At 34.1% G+C, this 24,954-nt stretch overlaps 1 protein-coding gene across 1 annotated transcript in view; it reads right to left on the reverse strand.

Moving 5' to 3' along the window:
* LOC145685603 (T-box transcription factor TBX6-like) overlaps positions 1-24,022 on the reverse strand; it is a 212,262-nt gene extending 188,240 nt beyond the window's left edge. Inside the window, exon 1 of the mRNA XM_081757990.1 lies at positions 23,884-24,022. Within this exon, the coding sequence (XP_081614116.1) occupies positions 23,884-24,022 (139 nt within the window). The remainder of the gene's footprint in view (positions 1-23,883) is intronic.
* Positions 24,023-24,954: the final 932 nt, after the last annotated feature.

The raw sequence follows: 24,954 nt of genomic DNA on the forward strand, positions 1-24,954 counted from the left end.
GACGTAAAACTCAAAGATTTCATTTCATTTCATTTCGAACGCATCCCTACTCGTAAGCAAGACGACAATTGTCATGTTTTTAATCTCGACTCGAATTTGAGAATGTATATCTTGTTTCATTTTCGAGATGAGACGAGATTTTTTTCGTCTTCTGAGAAGGCTACAAATGAAAGAAGAAAATCTGGAAACGCGCAACATGCTGCACTATTCATCTGAATAATAATTTACAGACGAAATATACAAGAAGATATTGCGTTAATGTATAGTATGTACCAGGGCCGGATTTAGGGGGGGTGCACCGGAGCACTTGCAACCCCTCCCCTCCGTTCTGAATATACACTATCTAAATTGAGAAACTGGCAGTGGAAATAGCAATACTTTCCTAAAATTTCATGTCATGTTTCCGTTTCGGGCTTAAAAGAAAGCGGTTTTGCTAAACACAATAGTTTAAGTCAGTTCCTCATACACATCACATATGCCTAAAAACATTAAAAAAAAATAAATTAGATTCAAATGTACTGATAGTTATTGGTGCACCCCCTCAGAAAATCCTGGATCCGGTCCTGGTATGTATGTTTTCCTTTTTTTAAAATTATTATTATTATTACGTGTATGTGTGTTTGGTGTACAGCTAATATAATGCATGGTGTTTTGTGATGGCAATCATGAAGATACTGTGCTTGTGTATTTTAAGTTTTTGGACTTGTAAAAGAAGAAAGAAGTAATTTGTTATTAGTAACTGCATAAAAAATAACATCATTGTCCTAAGTAGCTTTATTGATTTATTGCTTATTACTTATGTTGGGCTGACATTAGAATTTGTATAATTTATATTAGAGTTTGTAAAATAATTTACTTAGCGACAAAATGAGAAATTTTATATCTCAAAATCCGACAAAATACGAAATTTTTAATCTCAAATGCGAAATGTTTAATTTCAAATTGCGAAAAACTCCTGCCCCTACAAATGAACGTAAAAGAGGTGGGATTTCATACAGAATAGGGCTCAACGGTACATAGACGTCGAAACTCCTACAGTGAAGCACATAACTCTATAAGTACTTAACCTATATTCGGAAATACTAATGACAACAACAACTTCATATTGAAATACGCACTTCATTAGCTATATACCTATATTTGAGTTGTTATCCAAGTAACAGTTTAAATACAGTTGGTCATTTAGCGTGAGACTTTTGATCCGAGGCTTTATTCTTTACAGAAGCACTACCATCAAAATCACAAACTTATTTTCTCCAAATCTCACTATCAGTCAACACGTCTTGTATTCTGTCCTCTTGTGAGGAATAATAATATTTGAGTCGCGGCTCATGCAGCCAAGTCGACTTGATCACTAAGTATTGTTAAAAGTGAATATTGATTAAACACAATGGTCCGTTCAAGATGTACGAATGGCTGCTTATAAGTAAAAAATTGTTTTACACTATATTTATTGTATTTAGGAAGCAAAAAGGCGACAAACATATTTAAATTGTAATAAATATTGTTAAGATTGTTTTAAACTAAAATTATCTAATGTAAAAAATTTTCAACTCTTAGGTTTTCCACTTTTTGAGGTAAATTTTAGACCTTCAGTCAAACGGCTACTGGTTCCTTACTATTTATCGTAGGATCATGGTTCATACCTCGTTTTTTCTTTTTCTTTCTTTCTTTCTTTTCTTTTTTCTTTTTTCTTTTCTTTTTTTTTTAATAGAAGATCCTTTTGAATGGTATAATTCGTTTGCCCGTATTATACACCAGAAACGGGAAGATCGGAGAAAACCGGACTTTTTTTTTTCGAAAAAAAATCAAACTTTTTGCGCTCGTCTGGCCCGAGCCTGGTTTCATGTAAAGATTTAATTTTTATTTGAAATATACGTAGTTATGTACACAATGCGTGTGCAAAATTTCAATTTTGTACCTTGAACACTAAAGTCAAAAAAAATTTTTGAAAGTCTGAAGGTATATATATAAAATTTACTGCGTCATTACTATTTGGCCTAGAGTCATGCTTCAAACCCCTTTTTCTTCAGTATAATGTAGGGTGACCATATTCTGACAAGCGGAAAGTAGGACACAAGTATAATAGTACATGATAGCCTACTGCGTCTGCAATACGTATATCCTTATTTCATTTAACGTTAATCTAATCATTCATTTTAAAACAAATAGGCCAGTCAATGAAGGGTCGAATAAGGAAAAAAATGGTGGAAAGCTGGAACAAATCTTATTTTCTTTATATAAGTGTCCATCTACAACATGCTAATTTTGCACCACTCTACCACCCCGGATTTGGCCGCCATCTTGGAAAAATGGCGCCAAAAATTAGTTTTTTTTTTTTTTTTTTGTAAATATCTTGCATGGAAAGTATTTTAGAGCAAAACATGTTATTACAAAAAAAATCTACATTAAATTCTCTACAAGAAATGTTCTCTTCATTTTTTCTCTAGGATGTACCGTTTAGATGTTATAGGCGTGGCAAATTACGTATTTTTCTTTCAGCATCGCTTTATAGCAGAACCTTAACGAAAATTTTCTGATACTATTTTGTTTTAATGATTTTTCTTATATAAAATATAAATTAATATATTTTTCATTCATTGCAGGTGTGACTAAGGATAAGTAATCAGGTCTATTAGATCATCTATGTTCAAGATGTCAGCTAAAAACTGTTTTTTTTTCTGTGAGAAAGTTTCTCGGTGATGGTGTTACATGTATAGTAAAAGAACATTAGTAGACTGCAGTATTAAAGTGAAAGATGGAAACGACTGTCAACTTAAGGGACTGAGAAGTGTTACACTTCATGAAAATAGTAGAAAAATTTACACAAAAACAAGAAGTAGCAAAGCGTTGTTATTACAACGTACTTCATCACCTACGCCGACAACCCTTAGATCAGAAGTACTAAGGTTTAATTTTCAAGAAGCCTATCTGTTTTGTAGACAATGTTAATCAGATGAATTTTTAATCAGATGAATCAGTTCAAGGTAATAGTATACATGACAACCCCCTGATCTGCGTTTCTTCTGTGTTTTACTACCACTTCTACATGAAATACCATAAATTTTCTATGTAGTGCAATAGTAATAAGTATCCATGTGCACAACACATGCGATATGCGTTAAATTCCCCCCCCCCCCACACACACACATAGTCATATATAAAGTACAAGGGCACTACACATGCAGATACAAAGTACAGGTACGTTCTTTTTTATTTTCGTATCAGTCGATAAGTAAATAAAAGTTGCTTTGTTACCCCCTTTGTAAGTTCGTACATACTCAATGAATAATCCCTAAAAGTATGAGCGTCCTGCTCCTTCGGGAACTGATGCAGCTTCATGTATACTATATCCCAGTTCAGAAACAACACTACGCTATGGTTAACGAAAGTTACCATAAATACTTACAGGATTAAAGGTAAAAAAGTAATTAAAAAATTAGAGCAAATCTCTCTTATACTTGGTCGCCATCTTCTTCCTTCCCTCCAGTCAACACTTTAAAATCAATACTTTGTTCTTTTACAAATTTCGATTCGAAAAACTTTTCTTATGTTTGAAATCTTTGGATACAGGCAAAAATACGTATTATCTAGTTCTACTAAATTTCCAAATCTGTTTTAAACTTAGGTTCAGTATTGTGTATAATACAGTAGTAGAGAAGTAACTAAATTATCAACATACGAACTTAAAAAAAAAAAAAAATGGAATATCACAAACTACACTCTGACATTGCAAAATATTTTGTAATGCGCTGCGGTGCAGATGCAGAATAGCGGCACATTACATATTTACAGTTTTTTATACTATGAATAATGTAATACTAAAGCAATGTTTGATATCTTGACAAAACTTGGGTGAATTAACGTGTCCAACGAGACTCAAGAAACATCCTCGAACTAGACTAGAATTGTCAAGCTTCTCATCTCGTCTTGAATTTGAAAATGTACTCGTGTGTCTTTCAGCAAAGTAATAACTTTATCAGAGAAAATCATGTAACATTTTTCTTGCTAATCTTTTTAGTCAGCTTCGTTGAACTTGGCCTTACTTCAAATTATAACGTTTTCTTGCAGGAAATACGCTAACAATTATCGAGAAATAATTACATGGTGTTTTTTTTCTCCCCTTCTAGATTAAAATCGCACATTTTGTTAACAGGTCTGGTGGAGAATATCAGATAAGAAAGAAACTTCCGCTTGTGAAGAAGACCTTTCTTGTTGGCAACGAGTAATGAGATTATTAAGACGTACTGTTTGCCAACGTGTGCTATATAACATTGAGTATGAAGTGTGTAAATTGTCGACTTGACTCTGCTGCCAAATCTAGATGGGAAAGGTGTTTCATCAGAATATTTAGACAACAAAAGCTCTTCTAAATGTCATACAAGAATACCTTGCACAATGAAAGTTTTAATCCATGCTTTCTCTATAAGTTTGCCATTACATTTTTTTAAATTTTAAATAACCACTTAAAATGAGAAAATAACACACATGCATATATATATGGACTAGTGTTGTTAAAATTTTTCAAATAATTTTTCTTCTGTTATTCAAATATTCGTGTTCAACGTTCGAATAATTATTCGTTGTGAGAACAATTGTTCGAATAATTATTTATCTGGAAAAACTGTTCGAATAATTTGATCGTTATCTGAAATATTGTTCGAATAATTATTCGTTATCGGATAAATGTTCGAATAATTATTCGTTATCTAGACAATTGTTCGAACAATTCTTTGTTATTTATCGAATAATTATTCGGTATCCGGATAATTACTCGAATAATTGTTCGTTATCTGAATAATTGTTCTAAATTATCTGTTTTTCAAACATTTGTCTGAAAAGTTATTCGTTATCCAGATAATTGTTCGTTATCTGAACGATTGTTCTAATTATTCGTTGTTCAAACATTTGTTTGAAAAATTAATCGTTATCCAGATAATTACTCGAATTATTGTTCGTTATCTGAATAATTGTTTGAATAATTATTCGCTATCAGAATAATTGTTCGAATAGTTGTTTGTTACCTGAATAATTGTTAGAATAATTTTTCGTTATCCAAATAATTGTTCGAATAGGTGTATTTTAAATGAATAATTGTTCGATTGTTATTTGTTATTCGAACAATTGTTCGAATAATTACCCATTATCCGGATAATTGTTCGAATAATTATTCGTTGTTCGAATAATTATTTGTTATTCTGATAATTGTTCGTTATCTGAATAATTGTTCGAATAAGTATTCGTTGTTCGAATAATTATTCGTTATCTGGATAAAACACGAATAATTATTCGTTAGCTCAGCAATTGTTCGACTATCTATTCATTATCCGGATAATTGTTCGAATAATTACTCTTTATCAGGATAATTGTTCAAATAATTGTTTATTATCTGAATGATTGTTCGTATAAAATTTATTCGTTATCCGAATGATTGTTCAAATAATTGTTCGTTACCTGAATAATTGTTCGAATAACGAATATTCGAAAACATTCATTATCCGAATATCAAATAATGAATTATTCGAATTTTGACAGCACTACGGACCGCTTATACGATACTTGTGGCTCAGTGGTACCAACAATTGAAGAATGTGGGCACTGTGGCTCAATGGTAACAATAGGTGAAGAACGTGAACACTATAGGTCAGAGGTAACTATAATTAAAAAAATGTGAACACTGTGGCTCCAACAACAATTTAAGAAATTGGGCACTGTGGCTCCGTGGTAATAACAATTGAAGAATGTAAGCACTGTGGCTCAGTGCTAACAACAATTTATGAATGTGGGCACTGTGGCTCAGTAGTAACAAATTGAACAATGTGGTCACTGTGGTTCAGTGATAACAACAATTCAAGAATGTTGTTACTTTGGCTGTGGTAACAACAATTGAAAAATGTGGGCACTGTGGCTCTGTAGTAAAATCGATGTGGTATAGTCCAACGGTCTGAGATATTAGGCTGACAATACTGAAGCGAAACCGATCAGAGGTTCGAGTTCCTCTGAAGAGCATGAGCGTACTTTTAACTGTAGTCAATGTTTCTGGGTTCGTGTCCCTTTTGTAGAAAACTTAATAAGATTACATAGAAAACTAGTAGCAAATGTCCCAGCTGGGGCGCACTTTTCTATAAAAAGAAATGTCTAAGAGCGCCCACGTCCTGTACGAAGAGTTCCTAGTTCGATCCCAGACCATGTAAATTTGTGATGGGACAACATCGTATCCGTAGGATTTTTCAGGATTTTCCCATTTCCTCCCACATTTTCATTCTATCAATTCCTATCACAATCATTGACATTTATTAATCCCGTAGGGAAGAAGCATCGACAAGAACTGGAAGGTGGGTGGCTACGTGGTTAGCGTACATGATTTCGGCGCGAGAGACACGGTTCGATTTTCGGGAGGAGCCCACGTGGTTCGTATTCCATCTTAAAATGTTAGTCCAGGTCTCATATAATCTGCAAGGGACAATAAACTGTAATCCAATGGAAAAGAACTGAATGATTGCATTTCTCGCTCACAATTGAAGAAATGTTTTGATTTTGGTTCACTACAACATTTATACGTTTAAAAAAAAATGTCTGTGTTATTTTATTTTTAAAAAATAAATAGCTATTTAATTTCATTTTTAAACTTCTTTCGCATCCTAAATTTCTGTGATGAAATTACTCAATTTAAACTTATTACGTATAAATAGACCTCGAACAACACACCTTTTCATAGCATGGACGTTATTTCAAAATCAATGAACCGTGTTACGCAAGGTATTTTATGTACCATGCTCGCATGCTACTTTACCACTGCTCAACTGACCAAGTAGTATCACCTAGCTTTGCCAGACAAATGAGCTAGAAAATGCCTTCAAAGAAAATGCCCACACATAAAACTTATTAATATTAACTTACATAAATTTGCATCTTGCTTATCAAATGGAATTGGAAATTGTCATTGAAATGGAGGATGGATATTTCCCGCTTTTTATGAGACCATAATGAACGAATAAAATGGCGAGAAATCAAAATCGTGTAATGTTCAGTGCTGCCAACTTACTAGAACCGAAATAGCGCACATTTCAAAAGTTGTGTTCTTTATTAGACATGATTAATAAGATATATCCTAACATTGTCTTCAACTAAGATATCTGAATATAAGACATATCATTCAATAGATAACATGCTTGAGGGTAAATTCTCACCTATATATTTTCAGAGAAAATCGAAAAAACGAACTTTAGTGGCGCTAAAACGTAGGTCGTTCGTTACCAATGACTGTTTTTGTTTTGCTGGAAGAAATTATTTATGTGCACATGAAGCAAAATACACTGTTAACTACCAGCTTGGCCTTTCATAATGGTAACATAGTCTATTCTTTATGCACATAGGCCCTACGGCTGGTACTTGTAAAATTATGTGAGGTGTTCACGCTATAATTTAAATTGTAAAACAAATCAAATAGAAATGTTATTTTATTGGTCAGCAGAAAGATCAGGGTAAGCCAAGTCACAATAGTCAAGATACGGAAACGTTTAATATTCAGAGAAATCGAAATAATACGCTGATCTAGTGTAAGCAAGGCACCAAATGGCCTTCTGCAAACACCATACTTGATCTCAGGAAAAGAGTTTTCAATTAAGTCCAACGAATAAAATTTTGATAGTTGTAGAGGACGGAATGACAATATTTATACAAATTTTGTTTGAAAGTTAAGAGGCACTGAAAGTAGGAAAGAAACTTGAAAAGGTGATTGATAAGGATTTGTTGGAATTTTTTCGCGTTTAAATGGAGTCAGTGAGTAATAGTGCGGTCACCTGATTTTTTCATATACTTTACTTGTTTTCCCGATAAAATTTCTAATTTTTCGTGGAAGAAGAAAGAATAGACCCTATAAAGTTAAAAATTGTCTAAATAATTGTTATTTACAATGTGACAGGATTTTCGAGAGATCATTAATGTAAAGAGCAAAGAGAACATGTACTAGTACGCAACCTTGCGGGACTCCGTTGCAAATACATGTCATGCTAATTTCTGTTGCTCTTTATTTATGTTCGTAAAAGAATGAGTTAAATCATTTAAGAACTGGTTCTAAAAATGAAATTAGTAAGTTAATTTTTTTGAATATATAATGATCAGCTGTTTGAAATGCCGTCCTACAGTGAAACAAAATAATTATCACTACTTTCATGTCATCCATAAAACATTTTACATTATTTATTATATTCATAAGCGTAGTGAATGTGTGATGATTACGTCAAAATCCAGATTAACACAGTATCTAGTAAATTATTTGTTGTTAAGTATATATATTTCCTCATTTTCATTCTATAATATTGTAATATGACAGAAATCAATTGGTGAAAGGGAAAAGATATTTAATTAACTATGATCTCAATACTTTATAAATTTTTCATATTTTAAATAAAATAAAATTTCACTCCCAGACTGGTGCTGGTAGGTCATTCACATATCTTTAGATCAATTAAGAAAGTCATGTAGCAACTTAAAATTATGTGCAGACAGAACATTCCTTCTATAAGAAACAAAACTTATGTAGCGAAATGTTGGTTTAAATTAGGGATGGCTAACTACGGACCCGCGGGCCGCATGCGGTCCGTGAGACCATCTAGTGCGGTCCTCGAGAAGATACCGGTAAGTGTAAACATTTTAAATATATTTTATTGGGTACATAGAGATTGTTAAAATAGTTAAAATGTAATGACTTTGAATAATATACAAATTGAGCCATTTCTACAGTCAAGGCAAGGGTTAGGTTTACAGTTCTGGAAACTGGTACAAAGTGATAAATTGCCCAAGTTGAGCAGCCTTGCAAGAAGGAATGTCTTCATGTTCGGAAGTACTTACATTTGAAAGTGTATATTTTTCCTCTATGAAAGCAATAAAATCTACTCAAAGAAATCGACTGAATGATACCCACCTGTGTGACCAGTGACTGTTTTTTTTTTTTTTTTTTTTTTTTGATCGAAACTGACTTTCGAGAACTGTTTAATTCTCATGAACGTCCAATGTTTACATTGAAACAGAAGTAGATAAAACTAGTTGAAATGTAGCTACTGCGAATTTAAGTATCGTGTTATTATTTGGAATAAATTTTGTCTTTCTCTTTCTAATAGTCTGAAAGAAATTCGGAATTGCGTTCAATACATCGACATTCAAAACATAGACAACGAAACAAAGCAATACAAAACACCGACATATCAAAAATGTCGTGTAGGTTAGGTTAAATAAAGTTAGATTAGGTTACGTTAAGTAAAGTTAGATTAGTTTAGGTTAGGTAAATACAGTTAGATTAGTTGAGGTTAGGTTAAATTAGGTAGACTCTCTTAGAAATATGATTTTCGCTGTGGCGGTGTTTCGCTGTCTGTATTTTGAATATTGTAGTTTTGATTGTCGATGTTTAATAGACACTTGTAAATTTGACGATTTCTGGGCTAGGGTGTCATAAAGGTATAGTATAAACGTAGAGTATCATATGAAGTTGCGACCCTCGCCACATAGAACTCTGTATGATGCGGCCCCTTAGTTTAGTTTAAAAGAAGTCGGCCATCACTGGTTTAAATCCTCAACGCTTCCTACTTTGAGTAATCTTGCAATGTTAAAGTAAGCGGAAGAATAAAAATGACACCACCAAAATCTAGGAAAAGAAGGTAGGTGGACTGTTTTGGTAGAGAGAACTCGAGGAGAGGCAAAAGCCAAAGCCGAAGAATTTTGGTGTGGTGAGTACAGAACTGGCTCCATTATCCATCATCTTAGCCGAAGAATTTTGGTGAGTACAGAACTGGCTCCATTATCCATTATCTTAGCCGAAGAATTTTGGTGAGTACAGAACTGGCTCATTACTTAATAACACATTCTTAGCATTCGACTCAAAATTGTCAATCTTCTCTTCCATCAAAATTCCACTTCTTAATTTGAGTCATCATCCATTAGTATAAGTATCAAAAGGCCAAAATACCAGTTTTCGACAATTAACAAAATCTGATATCTCGAGTTTTATTTGATAAATTAAGAAAATTCCAACTAAATTGTTTGTCCTTACTAATCTGAGCTTAATGTTTAAGGTTGTTATACGTATCGATATTAGCCCCCATTATTTTCTGAGCTACGTATGGGTGAATACACGTATGTTAGCGTCCGGATTTCGATCCAAATAGTTGACACACGATAATATTATTAAAATTTAACAAGGGGAAAATGAGTCCAATGATGAGATACATAGTCTACCAAATAAATCTCATTGAGCTTAACAAAAGTACTATGAGTGACTGTGGATCCTCATGCGTAGTTTTCGATATAATCAAAATGAACTATTTTATTTCGTAAACCCTATCAAGATGAAACTAATACTTCATCGCAGTATTCGGCGATAGAACTTCCTTGATCATAGTTGTTGAAATATTGTTCGTACAAATGCTTAAAAATGTATTGTATTTGATAGTCTTCAATACTTGTGAACTGTGTGTATGAGAAGAATTAAAAAAAAAAAAAAAAAAAAAAAACAAAAAAAAAAACAGGATTGATGTGCGGAAACACATCAGTATTTTTTGCCTGTAATTTCGTAACTCAGTGGTAGAGCGCTTACCTCTGGTGCGTGACGTTTCCGGTTCGATCCCCATCTAAACAAGTTTGTGTTATACATTGTGTCCGTGGGTTTTCTCGTGGTACTCCAGTTTCCTTCTACATTTTCATTTCACCAATTCTTCCACCATCATTCATTTGGCTTTATCATCATCTCCCTTAGCCAAATAGGCATAATCGTGGGACGTAAAAATAAAGATTTTTATTTTTTCAAAGGCATTTGTTATCTTATTGTTGATGTTAATAACGATAGTCTTCCTAACAAAAAAAGAAGTCAAGCGAAGGCAAACTCATATCTCACATCTCTGTATTTTTTCCAGATATTCCAGTAGATGTATTGAACGATAAAATACATTCACCATTTTTTTTTAATCTAATTGCCTTTTTCTCTCCCTCGAATTTTAAAGAAAAGGGTTATATACCATACTTTCTGTCATGTCCTTAATAACAATTTCTTCCCGTATAATGTTCTAACCAATTTTGCTAATTCCTTCTTTACTTTTTTTAAATCAACAATTTGCAATTATTTTTTCTAAGGATGCACACGGAACAAAAGCTGATGCTCTCTCGTTTCGTGTTCAATCCTAGTTGTTCCGTTCCACCCATCAGCTAAATTTCCTCACTCGTGCTCAATCCTAGTTTTTCCGTTCCACTCATCAGCTAAATTTCCCCATTCGTGCTCAATCCTAGTTTTTCCGTTCCACTCATCAGCTAAATTTCCCCACTCGTATTCAATCCTAGCTTTTCATTCTACCCATCAGCTAACTTTTCCCACTTGTGCTCAATCCTAGTTCTACCGTTTCACCCGTCAGCTAAATTTCCCCACTCGTTTTCAGTTCTAGTTTTTCCGTTCCACATATCAGCTATATTTCTTCAATCTTCTGGGTATTTATATTTCGAACAATATAGCCGTTTTTACTTCAATTTCTTGTAATGTTCACATTTCTGTCTCATAGAGTTGAATACCAGAAGAAAAGTAAACATGTAGATTCTTCCTGTCATTGTTGGACCAGAATTAATTATCTTGACACTCCCACCACATATAGTGCCTCCTTTGTGGACACGTGACTAACTTTTTTGCATGTAGTCCCGTGCTTCATCTCCTATGAAAGCTCTTGTCATGATTAGGATAGGATTTTAGTCTCCCTTTCAGATATTTCATATATGAAACGTAGACCTAGAATATACAGCTTAACATGAGATCCGAACCCGCATCTCCCACGCTGGAGACATATACGCTAACCACAGTCTATAGCCACAAAGGAGTCCTGGTTCTTGCCTTGGATACAGACCCGAGTAGAGTGCTTTGGGTACTTTAAGGAATGGGTCTTGTCTCATATAGCTTCTGTGCTAGGAAGGGACGTTAAACTCTAATCAATCGATTAAATAACTCAGACCAAAAAAAAAAAAAAAAAACTAATGTTAGTGTAGAAAGGAAAATGGAGACAGCAGAACCATATTTTATATTCCAGAGCCTAACCGAGCAATGGAAGAATTGCCACAAGAGTAGAAAGAATCATTGTTCCAATTCACAAAAAAGTCAACAAAAGTGACTGTAATAATTATCAAGGCATTTCTCTTCTGCCAACATCCTATAAAATCCTTTCAAACATTCTATTAGCAAGATTGATCCCATACGCAGATGATGTTATTGGAGATTACCAGTGCAGATTTAGGCAAAATCGATCACCTATCGACCAGATATTTACCATTCGAGAAATACTTGGAAACAAATGGGAATACGATGTTCCGGTACATCAATTATTTATTGATTTTACAAATGCCCACGACTCGGTTAAGAGGAAAATATTGTAAACATTCTTACAGAATTTGGAATATCAAAAAGATTAGTTCGATTAATTAGTATGTGTTTAAATGAATCCCAAAGTAAAGTCCAAGTAGGAAAATTCTTCTCCACGACCTTTCAAGTCGAGAATGGCCTGAAACAAGGAGATGTGTTGTCGCCATTATTATTCAACTCTGTCCTGGAGTATTGGAGTACCTATGAGAAAAATCAAAGATAAGAACCAGGGCCTACAGTTGAATGGTATTCACCAGGTTATGGCGTATGCTGATGATGTAAATTTAATAAGGGATAATAGGAGAACAATAGAAAGAAATGCAGGGGTCATGGGTTTGGAAATAAATTGAGAGAAAACTAAATACATGGAAGTTCGTCGGGATCGTAATATTGCAAATTATGGATGCGTCAAAATATCAAATAATACTTTCGACAAAGTAGATATTTTCAAATATCTAGGATCAATATTAAGAGACCAAAACCATATCCACAAAGAAATTAAATGTCGACTGAAAGCAGGGAATTCATATTATTATTCAGTTCAGCATCTTTAGTCGTCGTGAATTCTGTCGAGGAATTTGGAGCTTAAAATGTATAAAACGATAAGCAACTCCGTCCTTTTTTCTATTCTGGTTTTCTTTTTCTTTTCTTTTTCCATGAAAATTTCAATTAAAAATACGAGAAGTTTATAAAATGTATCGATTATCGTTATAAAATGGTATTACAGAAAATTAAAGACTTTTTTTCTTACGGTTCAGAAATTTACAACTGTAGTTAATACCAACATTTTATGAACAATCACACCGAATGAATATATTGGGTACAGAAGCGCATCCAGAAAATTTTTGTTGGGAGTGGTCCAAGCATTGAGGGCAGGGGCATCTGGGAGTGGTCCAAGCATTGAGGGCAGGGACATCCAGTACTATAACCCATTACGTCTATGTAGTATTGAACGGGTATTAGTGCGGACACGAAAAGACAATAAGTAATTGTCAAATACTTTCACCTATATTTTCAGAGAAGAAAGATGATAGAATTAGATCGTTTTCATAAGAGAAAGAGTACAGATGAAGTGTAAGATTATATTTTCATGCTACACCAATCATTTCTTTGTTAAACAATTATACTTCTATTGAGAAAGTGTACAAATTTATGATGAGCTAGGAAGTTTTGCGGAGGGGGGCTCGAAACTGGTGGACCCTGTCGTGGCTGCGCTCCTGATTCGGTATATCGCCTATTAGAATGCAGTGTTTATAATACTGTCTAAATAAGTTCTACAATATTATATTCGTACTTGAACTTTACTTTGAGATTCATTTAAACACATACTAATTAATCTAACGTTATTCCAATTCTGTAAGAATATTTACAATATTTTCCTCTTAACCGAGTCGTGAGCCTTTCTAAAATCAATAAATAATTGAAGTACCAGGGCATCGTATTCCGATTTGTTTTCAAGTATTTGTTGAATGGTAAATATCTGGTCGATAGTTTCGATTTCACCTAAATCTGCCCTTGTAATCTCCAATAACATCATCTGCGTATGGGATCAATCTTGTTAATATATATATTAGATGCACATATAAAACATTATTTTCACCATATGTACAGTAGACGAATGATTTATGAATTGTAACCATGTATGTATATATATATGTATATAGAATAACTTCTCAACTTTTCTGATCAGTTTATTGCTCTTATGAAGTCATATTTGATGCACAGAAAACAATATGTGGCTTATAAATCCTGTAGAGCATTCAAACATATTCAATTTTCTGGAGTCCCACAAGGATCTAATTTAGGGCCTTTACTTTTTATAATATTCATTAATGGCCTTCCTAATTGTATTAAAACCATAAACTACTCTACGCAGACGATCTAAAATTATATAGGAGAATTATAACAGGACAGGACTGTGTCAGTTTGCAGGAGGATCTAGACAGAGTAAATGAATGATGCAAGGGCAACTTGTTAAACATAAATTCAGATAAATGCAAAACCGTGTCCTTTACTAAGAAACGGAATGTTGTTAAATTTCAATATAAGATAGATGTTAAACAATTAAAGGGCGAACAAACTGTCAAAGATTTAGGTGTAATATATGATAGCAAACTATCGTTTGAGCATCATATAAATCACGTTGTAAATGACGCAAACAGAAATTTTGGATTCATTTTGAGAATGGGAAGGAATTTAATAAGTCGAATGGTTTACTGAAATTATATTTTACATTCAAAATAAATTTCTACGGTTTCTGGTATACCAGAGAACATGCATCTTCCCCAGATATGAAAATAGTATTTCTCTTAATGAAAATTTTAACACAATGTCTCTCAATCACAGAAGATTGTTAAATGACATTATATTCTTGTACAAAATATTAAATAACAAATTAAATAGTAAGGATTTGGTCTCTGCCTTTCATCTCAGGGTAACCAATGGAAACATACGTGTGCTCAATAGAAATTTCTTTTGTAAGAAATCTCGAACAAATGCAATAAAACAGTCACCAACATGGAGGATATACAGTGCAGCATATGAAATGTTCTGGATATACATGGTATGAATCAGAATAGATTTCGCAAATATATTACAGCTATTCTAGGGAACTCAGATATGAACATTGTAATTGAGTAGAATTACCTGTTGTGTTCTTAAATAAATAAACAGCCCCTACGGAGCAAAAATGAAGCGTTAAAACAACTTAATTTGTCTCCCACTGTTCCGTGTTATTTCAACGCCAAGACAATAGTTTCCAGCGTATCATAAATAGGAGACACTGGAGCTATTTGAGTCAAAATAAGAAAAACATTCACCATACATTTACGGTGTGCAGTAGCACATTGAACTAATATTCAGTTTGTTTGTTTGTTTGTTTGTTTGTTTAAAAGGCTCTCGTATTTATTATTCTCATTTTATTCAACACTTGTCGGGAATGTCAATATTTTGTTAGCAATGCAATTTGTAACACCTATTTTCTTGGTCTGATATTATGTTAGGGGATGATAGGAGAACAATAGAAAGAAATGCAGAGGCATTATTAAACGCTTACAGGGATATCGGTTTAGAAGTAATTATGGAAATTTGCCCCGAAATACGAAATTATGAGATCGTAATACTGCAAATTAGGATACCTCAAAATACCAAATAATACTTTCGACATAGTGGATACTTTCAAATATCTAGGATCAATATTAACAAACCAAAATCATATCCATGAAGAAATAAAAAGTAGACTGAAATCAGGGAATTTGCGTTATTATTCAGTTCAAAATCTTTTATCTTTGCTAATTCTGTCGAGGAATTTGAAGCGTAAAATATATAAAACAATAATCATGCCTGTTGTGCTGTATAATTGCGAAACATGGTCGCTTACTCTGAGGAAAGAACATAGACTGAAAGTATTTGAGAACAAGATCCTGAAACGAATATTCAGATCCAAGGGGAAAGGGAATAGGGAATGGCGAAAACTTCATAACGAGGAAATGCATAATTTATACTATATGGTTTACCAAACATTTAGGGATGCGCACGAGTCAAATTTGAGGCTGTCTCGTCTCGAAAATGTGCTGTAAAAGTGATGTCTCGACTCGAAAAATGTATTCTTTTCTATTGGAAGAGCTGTGTCTCGACTCCAAATTTGTCAGGAAAATTCTGTCTCGACTCGTCTCGTGCGCATCCCTACAAACATTGTTAGGGTCAAGTCTAGGAGACTCAGGGGTGCAGGTCATGAAGCCAAAATGGAAGAAAGTAGGAACGCTTTCAAAGTGTTGACTGGAAATCCAATCGAAAAACACCCATTAGGAAGACCTAGGCTCAGATGGGAGGATAATATTAAGATGGATCTCGGAGAAATAGGAATACAAAGTAGAAACTGGATCGAGTTGGCTAAGAAATCAATGGAGAGCTTGTCTGAACGTGGTATTGAACCTCTAGGTTCCATAGACCATAAAGTTAGTTAACTAGATACTATGTTATGTATACAGCAAAAAAGGTGCCAAAGCTGTGTGAGTACGTATGTTTACTGAGGCTTTTATACGTGTGTAAGACACAGTGTTTAGGGTCTATATGCCTCGGGCTCCGTTTCTTCTGCTTTGATCGTTACGTCTGGGACCTTGCTCTTCTTTATTCGTAAAACAAAATAACGAGTCACTCGAATTTTGAGGGAAGGATAAGACTGGCATTTTGTGTTTACCACCGCACGGTGCCCACGAATTGCAAACATTGGTTAGAGCATTTTTTTAAACCTGTGAAAAATTTAGTCACCAAGAGCTTACGAAATATTTTCTAATAACAACATGGAATTTACATGTAAAATTAATGACAATAGAATTACAAAGGGTTTATTTTAAGCAGCCAACTCATGTTCTCGAAAACAAAGAGAATCAATAAGAAAAAATCCCTAGACGACCTGTGTAAACCAACAATAGCCACGACAAATGTTACGATCTAAATGAATCCAAGAAGAATGCGTCATACCATATGAACGCTGACACTTAATACTTAGGAACATCTCTGATGAATCTGTTAGAAAATATGGATTCGCTGTCAAGTATGTAAAATATATCATGAGATATGTGTAAGCGCGTCGGGAGAAGACAATTTATCTTTGTAAGTGCTCGTGAAGTGAATATTTCTTTAACAACTGTTAAACTCTCTTCATTCATAACTTTCGTGGTATGATGACTTTGGCTTTTAACTTGGCGTAAAAACTTCTAATTTGGATACCCTTCTCTACAATATTATTCTCATGTAATGAGTAGCAAGAGACCTACATTCCCTAATTGATCCAAAGAAATAAAGACATTGAGTTCCGAAGAAGAGTGTAGACTAAACACTTATCAAAGATGGTGTCAAAAGATTAAAAGGACTACCAAAATTTGGCTTACGGCGGAATGACAATAGATCTATTGTATATATATATACTTGGTGTGTTTCTCGAGCTCGGTGTAGTTTGTGGAAAGTGGAACAGCTAAATGCAAATGTGTATAGACAAACTCCTTAACTACTGGAAAAAATAAAGGAAACGTGAATATAGTATTTTTTCTATTCATTTTTGTAAATTTTGCGTGAATTAATTTATACCAGAAATAAATATTGTAATTCAATAAAGTAAATAGGTCTACAGCATTTTATTTTATCTCAGTAAGTCAAAATCCACGTACAGGGTTTATTATTATTATTATTATTATTATTATTATTATTATTATTATTATTATTATTATTATTATTATTATTATTATTATTATTATTATTATTATTATTAGATGAATCTACCTTCATTAAGCGGAAACCTATTTTTAGAGAGTTTAATGGAAATTTTTGCGAGCCTCGTTCGACTCCGCTAAAAACAGGTTTAACTGTATTTATAAACAGTGCTCTTGAAATTATTCGAGTAGTTTACTTTTCTGTTGATTTTCGAATACCCAAATATTCCTTTTTAATATTCGAATATTGATAAAGGAGTTTTCCTTATTCGACTAATAATTCGAAGAATCCGTTATGAAAATATTAGTGTTTTACGGGCAATTGTAAGCGTTCTTTTCACATAGAGTAGAACGTATTATGCAGTAACAAACATGTGGTCTATTTTCAAATACATAAGTAATTTCCTTCGGCGCGTAGGGCTACATGTCTTTTTACTTTCGTGCACGTCTTAATAACCCATTGAGCTAATGAGGGACGGAGAGAACAAAGAGATTTTATTTCCTTGTATTTTTTTTAAATATAGCATCATATATGAATAGATCTGATAAACCTAGTTTAATATATAATATTGAAAGTGACTATGTGACTTGAACCACCCGACCAATCTCGATCAAATTTTCGACATACCTACATGAGGTTCGGGCCTGGAATGTTTTTTTTATCATTTTACTTTGACGGTACAACTTTAGGGAGGGGATGGGGAAGTATTTAAAAATGATCGAAAATAACCAATATTAGTATCGAATCCATAGTTTTTGGGATCGCTGAGATGAACAATGATACTTCCGATGCCGCTTAAATCCAAATTCAGTCTCGCAACTTGGAAGGAAAGGGCTATGTGATCGAAAATGACCGAGATTAGTGTCAAATCCATAGTTTTCGGGGTCGCTGAAATGAACAGTGATACTTCCAATGACTTTTTAATTCAATTCAGCCTCACATTGCCTTTTATGTTCAAAATATAACGTACTCTCCCCATACGAAGAACGGACAATCAACTAGTTTCTAATAAAATAAAAATAAATTCCTTGTGATTTATAAGCTGCATACATTTTTAAAAAAATATCGGATTTTTCCGGTGAAGTAGACCCTATTTGGTAATCAGGGATTGGACATATTCACCAGAAAATTTTCAGTGATTTTTTTTTTTTTTTTTTGCATAAAATACACTCTAAGTGAGTAACTAGCGCAAAAAAAAAATGGTTTTCTTATACTTGATTCAACAAGAGATGTACGGAAGCTTTGGCTACCGAAACGTACTAAGGAAAACAAAGCGTATGTGGAGTATGTAAAACATAGGTTACATGCATAAATCCTGTAGTTTTTGGACTTAAGTTACAACCCTATGTAACATCCTGCAATAAACGTATAACTGAAAACATATGTTTTATACATATTTTTCGTATAAGTGTTCCGAATAAACATACTTTCCGCATGAAAGAAAGCATTGTATATAGGCCTAGGCGGTAAGCATCTCACATAGGTCTACAGATGGACCTATAGGTATACAACATACACCTATAGGTATGTAATAAACTATAAAGAACACTGTTATATGTTAGACATCCTGCAACAACATGATGTAACATCTAAGTGGGGAAAAAGACATTACGTATGTAGCATTTGGATAACGTATGCTCCGTACAGATTTCCGTAGTAAACATATGTATTCTGTATATTTGTACGCTGCCCGGATAACGAATTTTTCTCAGTGCGGTCTTTTTTTGTTGCGTCTAAGAATAGTATCTTAGGACAGCGTCTACAACCATTGGATGTAAGACTAAAAGTACTTAGTAATTGATTAAATTGTTGTATGAATAGTCTAACCCAGAAGAAATTATAAATAAGACTTCTAAAAGTTATTTTCTTTGGTATAACTTAATACGCATTCAATTACTAGAAAACTCTTAAATAACTTCAAAAAATTCAAAACAGCAAAATGTTCTAAAGTACTGATACATTGTTCTAAAGTACTGAAATTTCGCCTGAAATATTCGTTGTCATGTAAAACCCTTAGGCTTTACGGTGATTTTTCTTCGAAACCATCCGAATTTTTAAGAGTGTGAGAAGGCCTATGGCCAGCCAAATAAATAGCTTTTAAGGTTGGGTACTACGTTGTCAGCACATCCAGTTGAGTTGAGTTGATTTTTGAGTTTAACGTCCCGTTCAGCAGCGAGGCTATATGAGACGTGGACCCAGGGGCGGATTCAGGACTGACTTCTGGAGGGGGCGGTGGGTTGTAATACTACTACTTAGAGCTACATTTAAGAGCTCCAAACTCTGGTATGGGTTTTATTTATATATAAATTTTAAAAAAAATGTTTCTCTTCTGGGGGGAGGGCGATGGCCCCTGGATCCGCCACTGCATGGACCTACTGATTCACGTGGAATCCGAATCACATGAGCTCCCGCCGGAAATCAAACCCGGGTCTCCCACGCCAAAGGCGCGTATGCTAACCGCTTAGCCACGGAGGAGCTCTCAGTACATCCAGTTTCAAGACAAAATTTTCATTTCGAGATTCGAGACTAGGCAGTTTCGAGACCGAGATTCAATTCTACGTATAATAAAAAAAAAAAGATAAACCTACATTTTTCAAGATGAGACACAAGTTTCGCGACAATTGAAAGACGAGACAGTCCCAACTCTTTTGTCTTATGCTCATCGTTAACCTGTGTTTCCGGTTACCTAGATAAAAGTTCGTTACCTCTTAATTTAAGTAACATTGTACTTGCCTCACGATATTGCACTAAAAAAAATATCAGTGCTTGAACATTTTTAGAAACGATTTTTGGTCATTGTTAAACATCACTAAAACGTCCTGAAGTTTCTACCAATGAATAAAAATGTCCTTAAGTGTTCTATTAGTTAATAAAAATGTCCTTAAGTGTTATATTAATGAATAAAACGTCCTTAAGTGTTCAATTAGTCAATAAAATGTTTTGCAATGTTCTGTCAGTGAATAAAAATGTTCTGTTAGTGAATAAAGTTCTTAAGTGTTCTATTAGTGAATAACACTGTCCTTACGTGTTCTAATAGTGAATAACAATGTCATTAAGTATTCTATTAGTGAATAACAATGTCCTTAATTGTTCTATTAATGACTGAAATATCCTTAAGTTCTACCAGTGAATAAAATGGTCCTGAAGTGTTTTGCCAGTGAATAAAAATGTCTAGAATGTCTCCTAATAATAAGTGGTCAATAAGAACTTTTCTAAAAATGTTCAAAATATAGGCTACCTGATCTTCTGATGTGTTCAATGAGTAGACTTATATGGACACATAAACGATTTTTAAAGAATGTTAGGATATTTTTACATACATCTCTCATTGAACGCATGTTCCAGTACACTTTGAACATTCTAGGACAGTTCCTATTAAGCAGTGTTATAGGAAACATTCTAGATATTTTTTTATTCACTGATACACAATTTCAGGGTATTTTAGGATATGTTAAACTATGACCAAAACTCGTTTCTTTCCTTTTTTTTAAAAAAAATATTTTTTTTAAGAAATACTATTTCTAACTAACTTTCTAATACTATTTTTTTTATAACTATTCACGCTTGATAACTATTCCCTTACATTTATATACAAGCCACAATTATTAACTTCTAAACTTCTTGGTACATTTTATAAACTAACAAATTAATACGTCTGTATAAACAATACATACCTTAAAATTTAAATCTTTACAGTTAGGTCTACGTATAAGCATTTTTTTCTAACTGAAATATTCATAAGTAACTTTGTTGTTACAGAATACGCTTTATTTACTGATGTACCGGTATTTGTCTTTTTTAGTAGTATGTGACATTGTTAGAGTACCGGTATGTGTGTTCATCATCACAATTACAGTATATTTGTTGATTATACAGTATCAATTATTACTGGCGATGAATAACATATTTCTTAGCGCCATAAACACTCATTTTCGTCAATTTTCTCAAAAACTACTCATGAGAATTTACACTTTAAACATGTCAATTTGCTCAGATCGATGTGGTCTCTCGATTTGTATATGTTTTAACTTTGAACATCAATTCAATTAAACAGAAATTAAAATGTAAGAGTTAATCATAATTATCAGCTGTAGTCTATTTCATTAACCATACTATGCAATATCAGCTTGATTACTGTCGTAATGGAACACTTGATGAGGATATACTACGTAATGGAACATTTTATACGTCGCAATGGAACACGTGATGAGGGTATACTTCATAATGGAATACGTGATGAGGGTATACTTCGTAATGGAACATGTGATGAGGGTATACTTCGTAATGGAACATGTGATGAGGGTATACTTCGTAATGGAACATGTGATGAGGCTCTACTTCGTAATGGAACATGTGATGAGAGTATACTTAGTAATGAAACACTTGATGAGGGTATACTTCGTAATGGAACACTTGATGAGGGTATACTTCTTAATGGAACACTTCATACGTCGCAATGGAACGCGTGATGAGGGTATACTTCATAATGGAATACGTGATGAAGGTATACTTCATAATGGAATACGTGACGAGGGTCTACTTGGTAATGAAACATGTGATGAGGTTCTACTTCGTAATGGAACATGTGATGAGGGTATACTTCGTAATGAAACACTTGATGAGGGTATACTTACTGATGGAACACTTGATGAGGGTATACTTCGTAATAGAACACCTGGTGAAGGTATACTTTGTAATGGAACACTTTATGAGGGTATAGACCCTACTTCGTAATAAACACGTGATGAGAGCATACTTCGTAATGGAACATGTGGTGAGGGTATACTTCGTCACGGAACACGTGATGAGGGTCTATTTCTTAACGGAACACTTGATGAATGTATACTTCGCAATGGAACACTTGGTAAGGATAGGGCCTATTCTTCGCAATGGAACTTAATGAGGGTATACTTCATAATGGAACACTTGATGAGGGAAGGCCTATACTTCGTTATGTGAAACACTTGATGAGAGTATAGATCTACTTCATAATGGGACATTGATGAGGGTACACTTTGTAATGGAACACTTGATGAGGTTGTACTTCGTAATAAAACATGTGATGATGGTATACTTCGTAATAAAACACGTGATGAGGATATACTTCGTAACAGAACACGTGGTGAGGGTCTATTTCTGAATGGAACACTTGATGAGGGTATATTTCGTAATGGAACACCTGATGAAGGTATACTTTCTTAATAGAACACTTGTTGAGGGTATACTTCAGTATCAGCTTCATTTTAACGTTGTCATTTTTTTAAACATTTTGTAAAAAATAAGTTCATGTGAACTTTATTAAACTACTCATGAAATTTACATCCATGCAGATCATTATGTTCAGCGTAATTAGAATTGTCGATTATTGCTAGGGTCTATACGTTTCATTTTTACCCACCTTTAAAATTTCAGTTCTAGTGTTATTGTAGAATTTCTGTGTGTTTAGTATCATAGGAAGTAATACTACGTTTTGATCATAAAGACAAACAAGAATGATAACACAGTGGCGTATGCAAGAGGGAGTTTAACTTTCCGTTGAGGAAGATATTATGGAATAATAAACATTTATTGTATTAAGATATATATTAAATATATGTACACTCATGTCCAAAATTATTGTCGCATGTTCATAAATATGTTGTTGTAGGAATATAATTTAATAACGAATTCGCCCGGTATTTCTTATAATGTTAGTATGTGTATAATCGGCAAAGACATGTATGTGGCAAATTTCATGTCAAAAGAGCAGTAAATAAGAACAATAAAACGAAAATAAAACTTTCTTGTCCATTTAGCAACATTTTGTTTTACTCATTCTAATTTTCGTATTTATAATTCTTTTCCTATGAAATTTACCACAAATATACATTTCCTGATTATACACATAGCATCAGTATTAAAAGTACCCTGCAAAATCATTATCGAATTATATTCTTACAACTAGACAGTTATATATATGCGACAATCATTTTGGACATGAGTGTACATACAAAAATTAGGCTTATCCTGGAAAGATATGAGGTTGAGAGTTTGAACCTTTTCTTGATGAAATTCTCCGTACGCCACAGGATGGGTACTTAGCCTGAGGGGTCTTAATATCTTAGTCCTGTTTAATCCTAGGGTATTAGAAATATCTGAAACCCCGACTTCCCGTTGCTGAAGTTTTAGTCTATGTAATGTAAATTATTAACATATTACGTTTGTGAATATGAAACTGGACCACCTTACAGAATAAGATTATAGGTTATTATTAGTAAAATTATAAAAATAAAGAACAATCTTACCTGTATCGGATGTATCAGTTGACGGGGCCGCTGCCTCCTCGTCCTCCGCTTTGATCCGCTTGCACGCCGGCGAAGAAGGCGATGTCGTATCCCGGCCGATGAGCGCCTCAACCGAGAACGCCCGGGCACGGCTACTCATCTCGCTAGCTTCGCGTTTGAGCGTCATTTATTTCGCCTTATAACATCCAAACAATAAAAAAAAAGGAGTAGATTAATTAAGAGTATTATATAGACTTCACGTCACCAGACGCGAATTAGAATAAATAGGTATTTGTAAAACCGTCCACTAGAGGTCGCAGGTAACGAATACACTGGCGTCATAACATTACACACGGCGATATATTAGGCTACATTTAATTCATCAGCCGCAAAAGTACGTAAGAGGATTTGAAAAGAAAGAAAAAAGAAAAAGTTACCGGGACCGTATTTGCTGACACACACACAAACACACAGGTATATACATATGTGTATATGTATGACGAAGCTGAGGAAACATATAAACTGAGCGTATATAACACCGCCAGCCACCGTCCAAACAAGTAATCATTTACCTGCATAGTACCCCCTCCCCTACTCCCTACTTCTTAACACCCGACAATAGTTCCACGCAAGGTTGTCTCCCACAACACACACACACACACTAACGTAGTCACATGATAAATCATTTAGTAGAAAGTCCCCCCTCTTTCTCACACTTAACATCCGCCGACGGGAAAACACGGTGTTTAAACATGCACGCACACATACAAATAGAGACCGATAACTCACACAGGTAATACACACAAGTGTGTCTTTGGTGTAAACGAGGACGCTTATTGGTTGTGGAACAGCGTCGCGAGGTAACGCCTTTGCTGTTTCTCATTGGCTGACGGCTTGTGGATACTTTGAGAACGGGGCGGAGCTCGCTTATGAGGAGACGCACTTCGCACGAATATTGACACAAGCTCGGATTCGACCCTTTTTCCCCCTCTTGTTTGCTGTATGTGTGACTATCGCAAAATGGTGCGAAGATTTCACATGAGACACCCCTCTATACCCTTCCAACCATATTTGTTCACTTTTATGAGAGAA

Source organism: Thermobia domestica, chromosome 5 (genome assembly GCF_964235325.1).
Source record: "Thermobia domestica chromosome 5, izTheDome1.hap1.1, whole genome shotgun sequence".
Lineage (NCBI taxonomy): Eukaryota > Metazoa > Arthropoda > Insecta > Zygentoma > Lepismatidae > Thermobia > Thermobia domestica.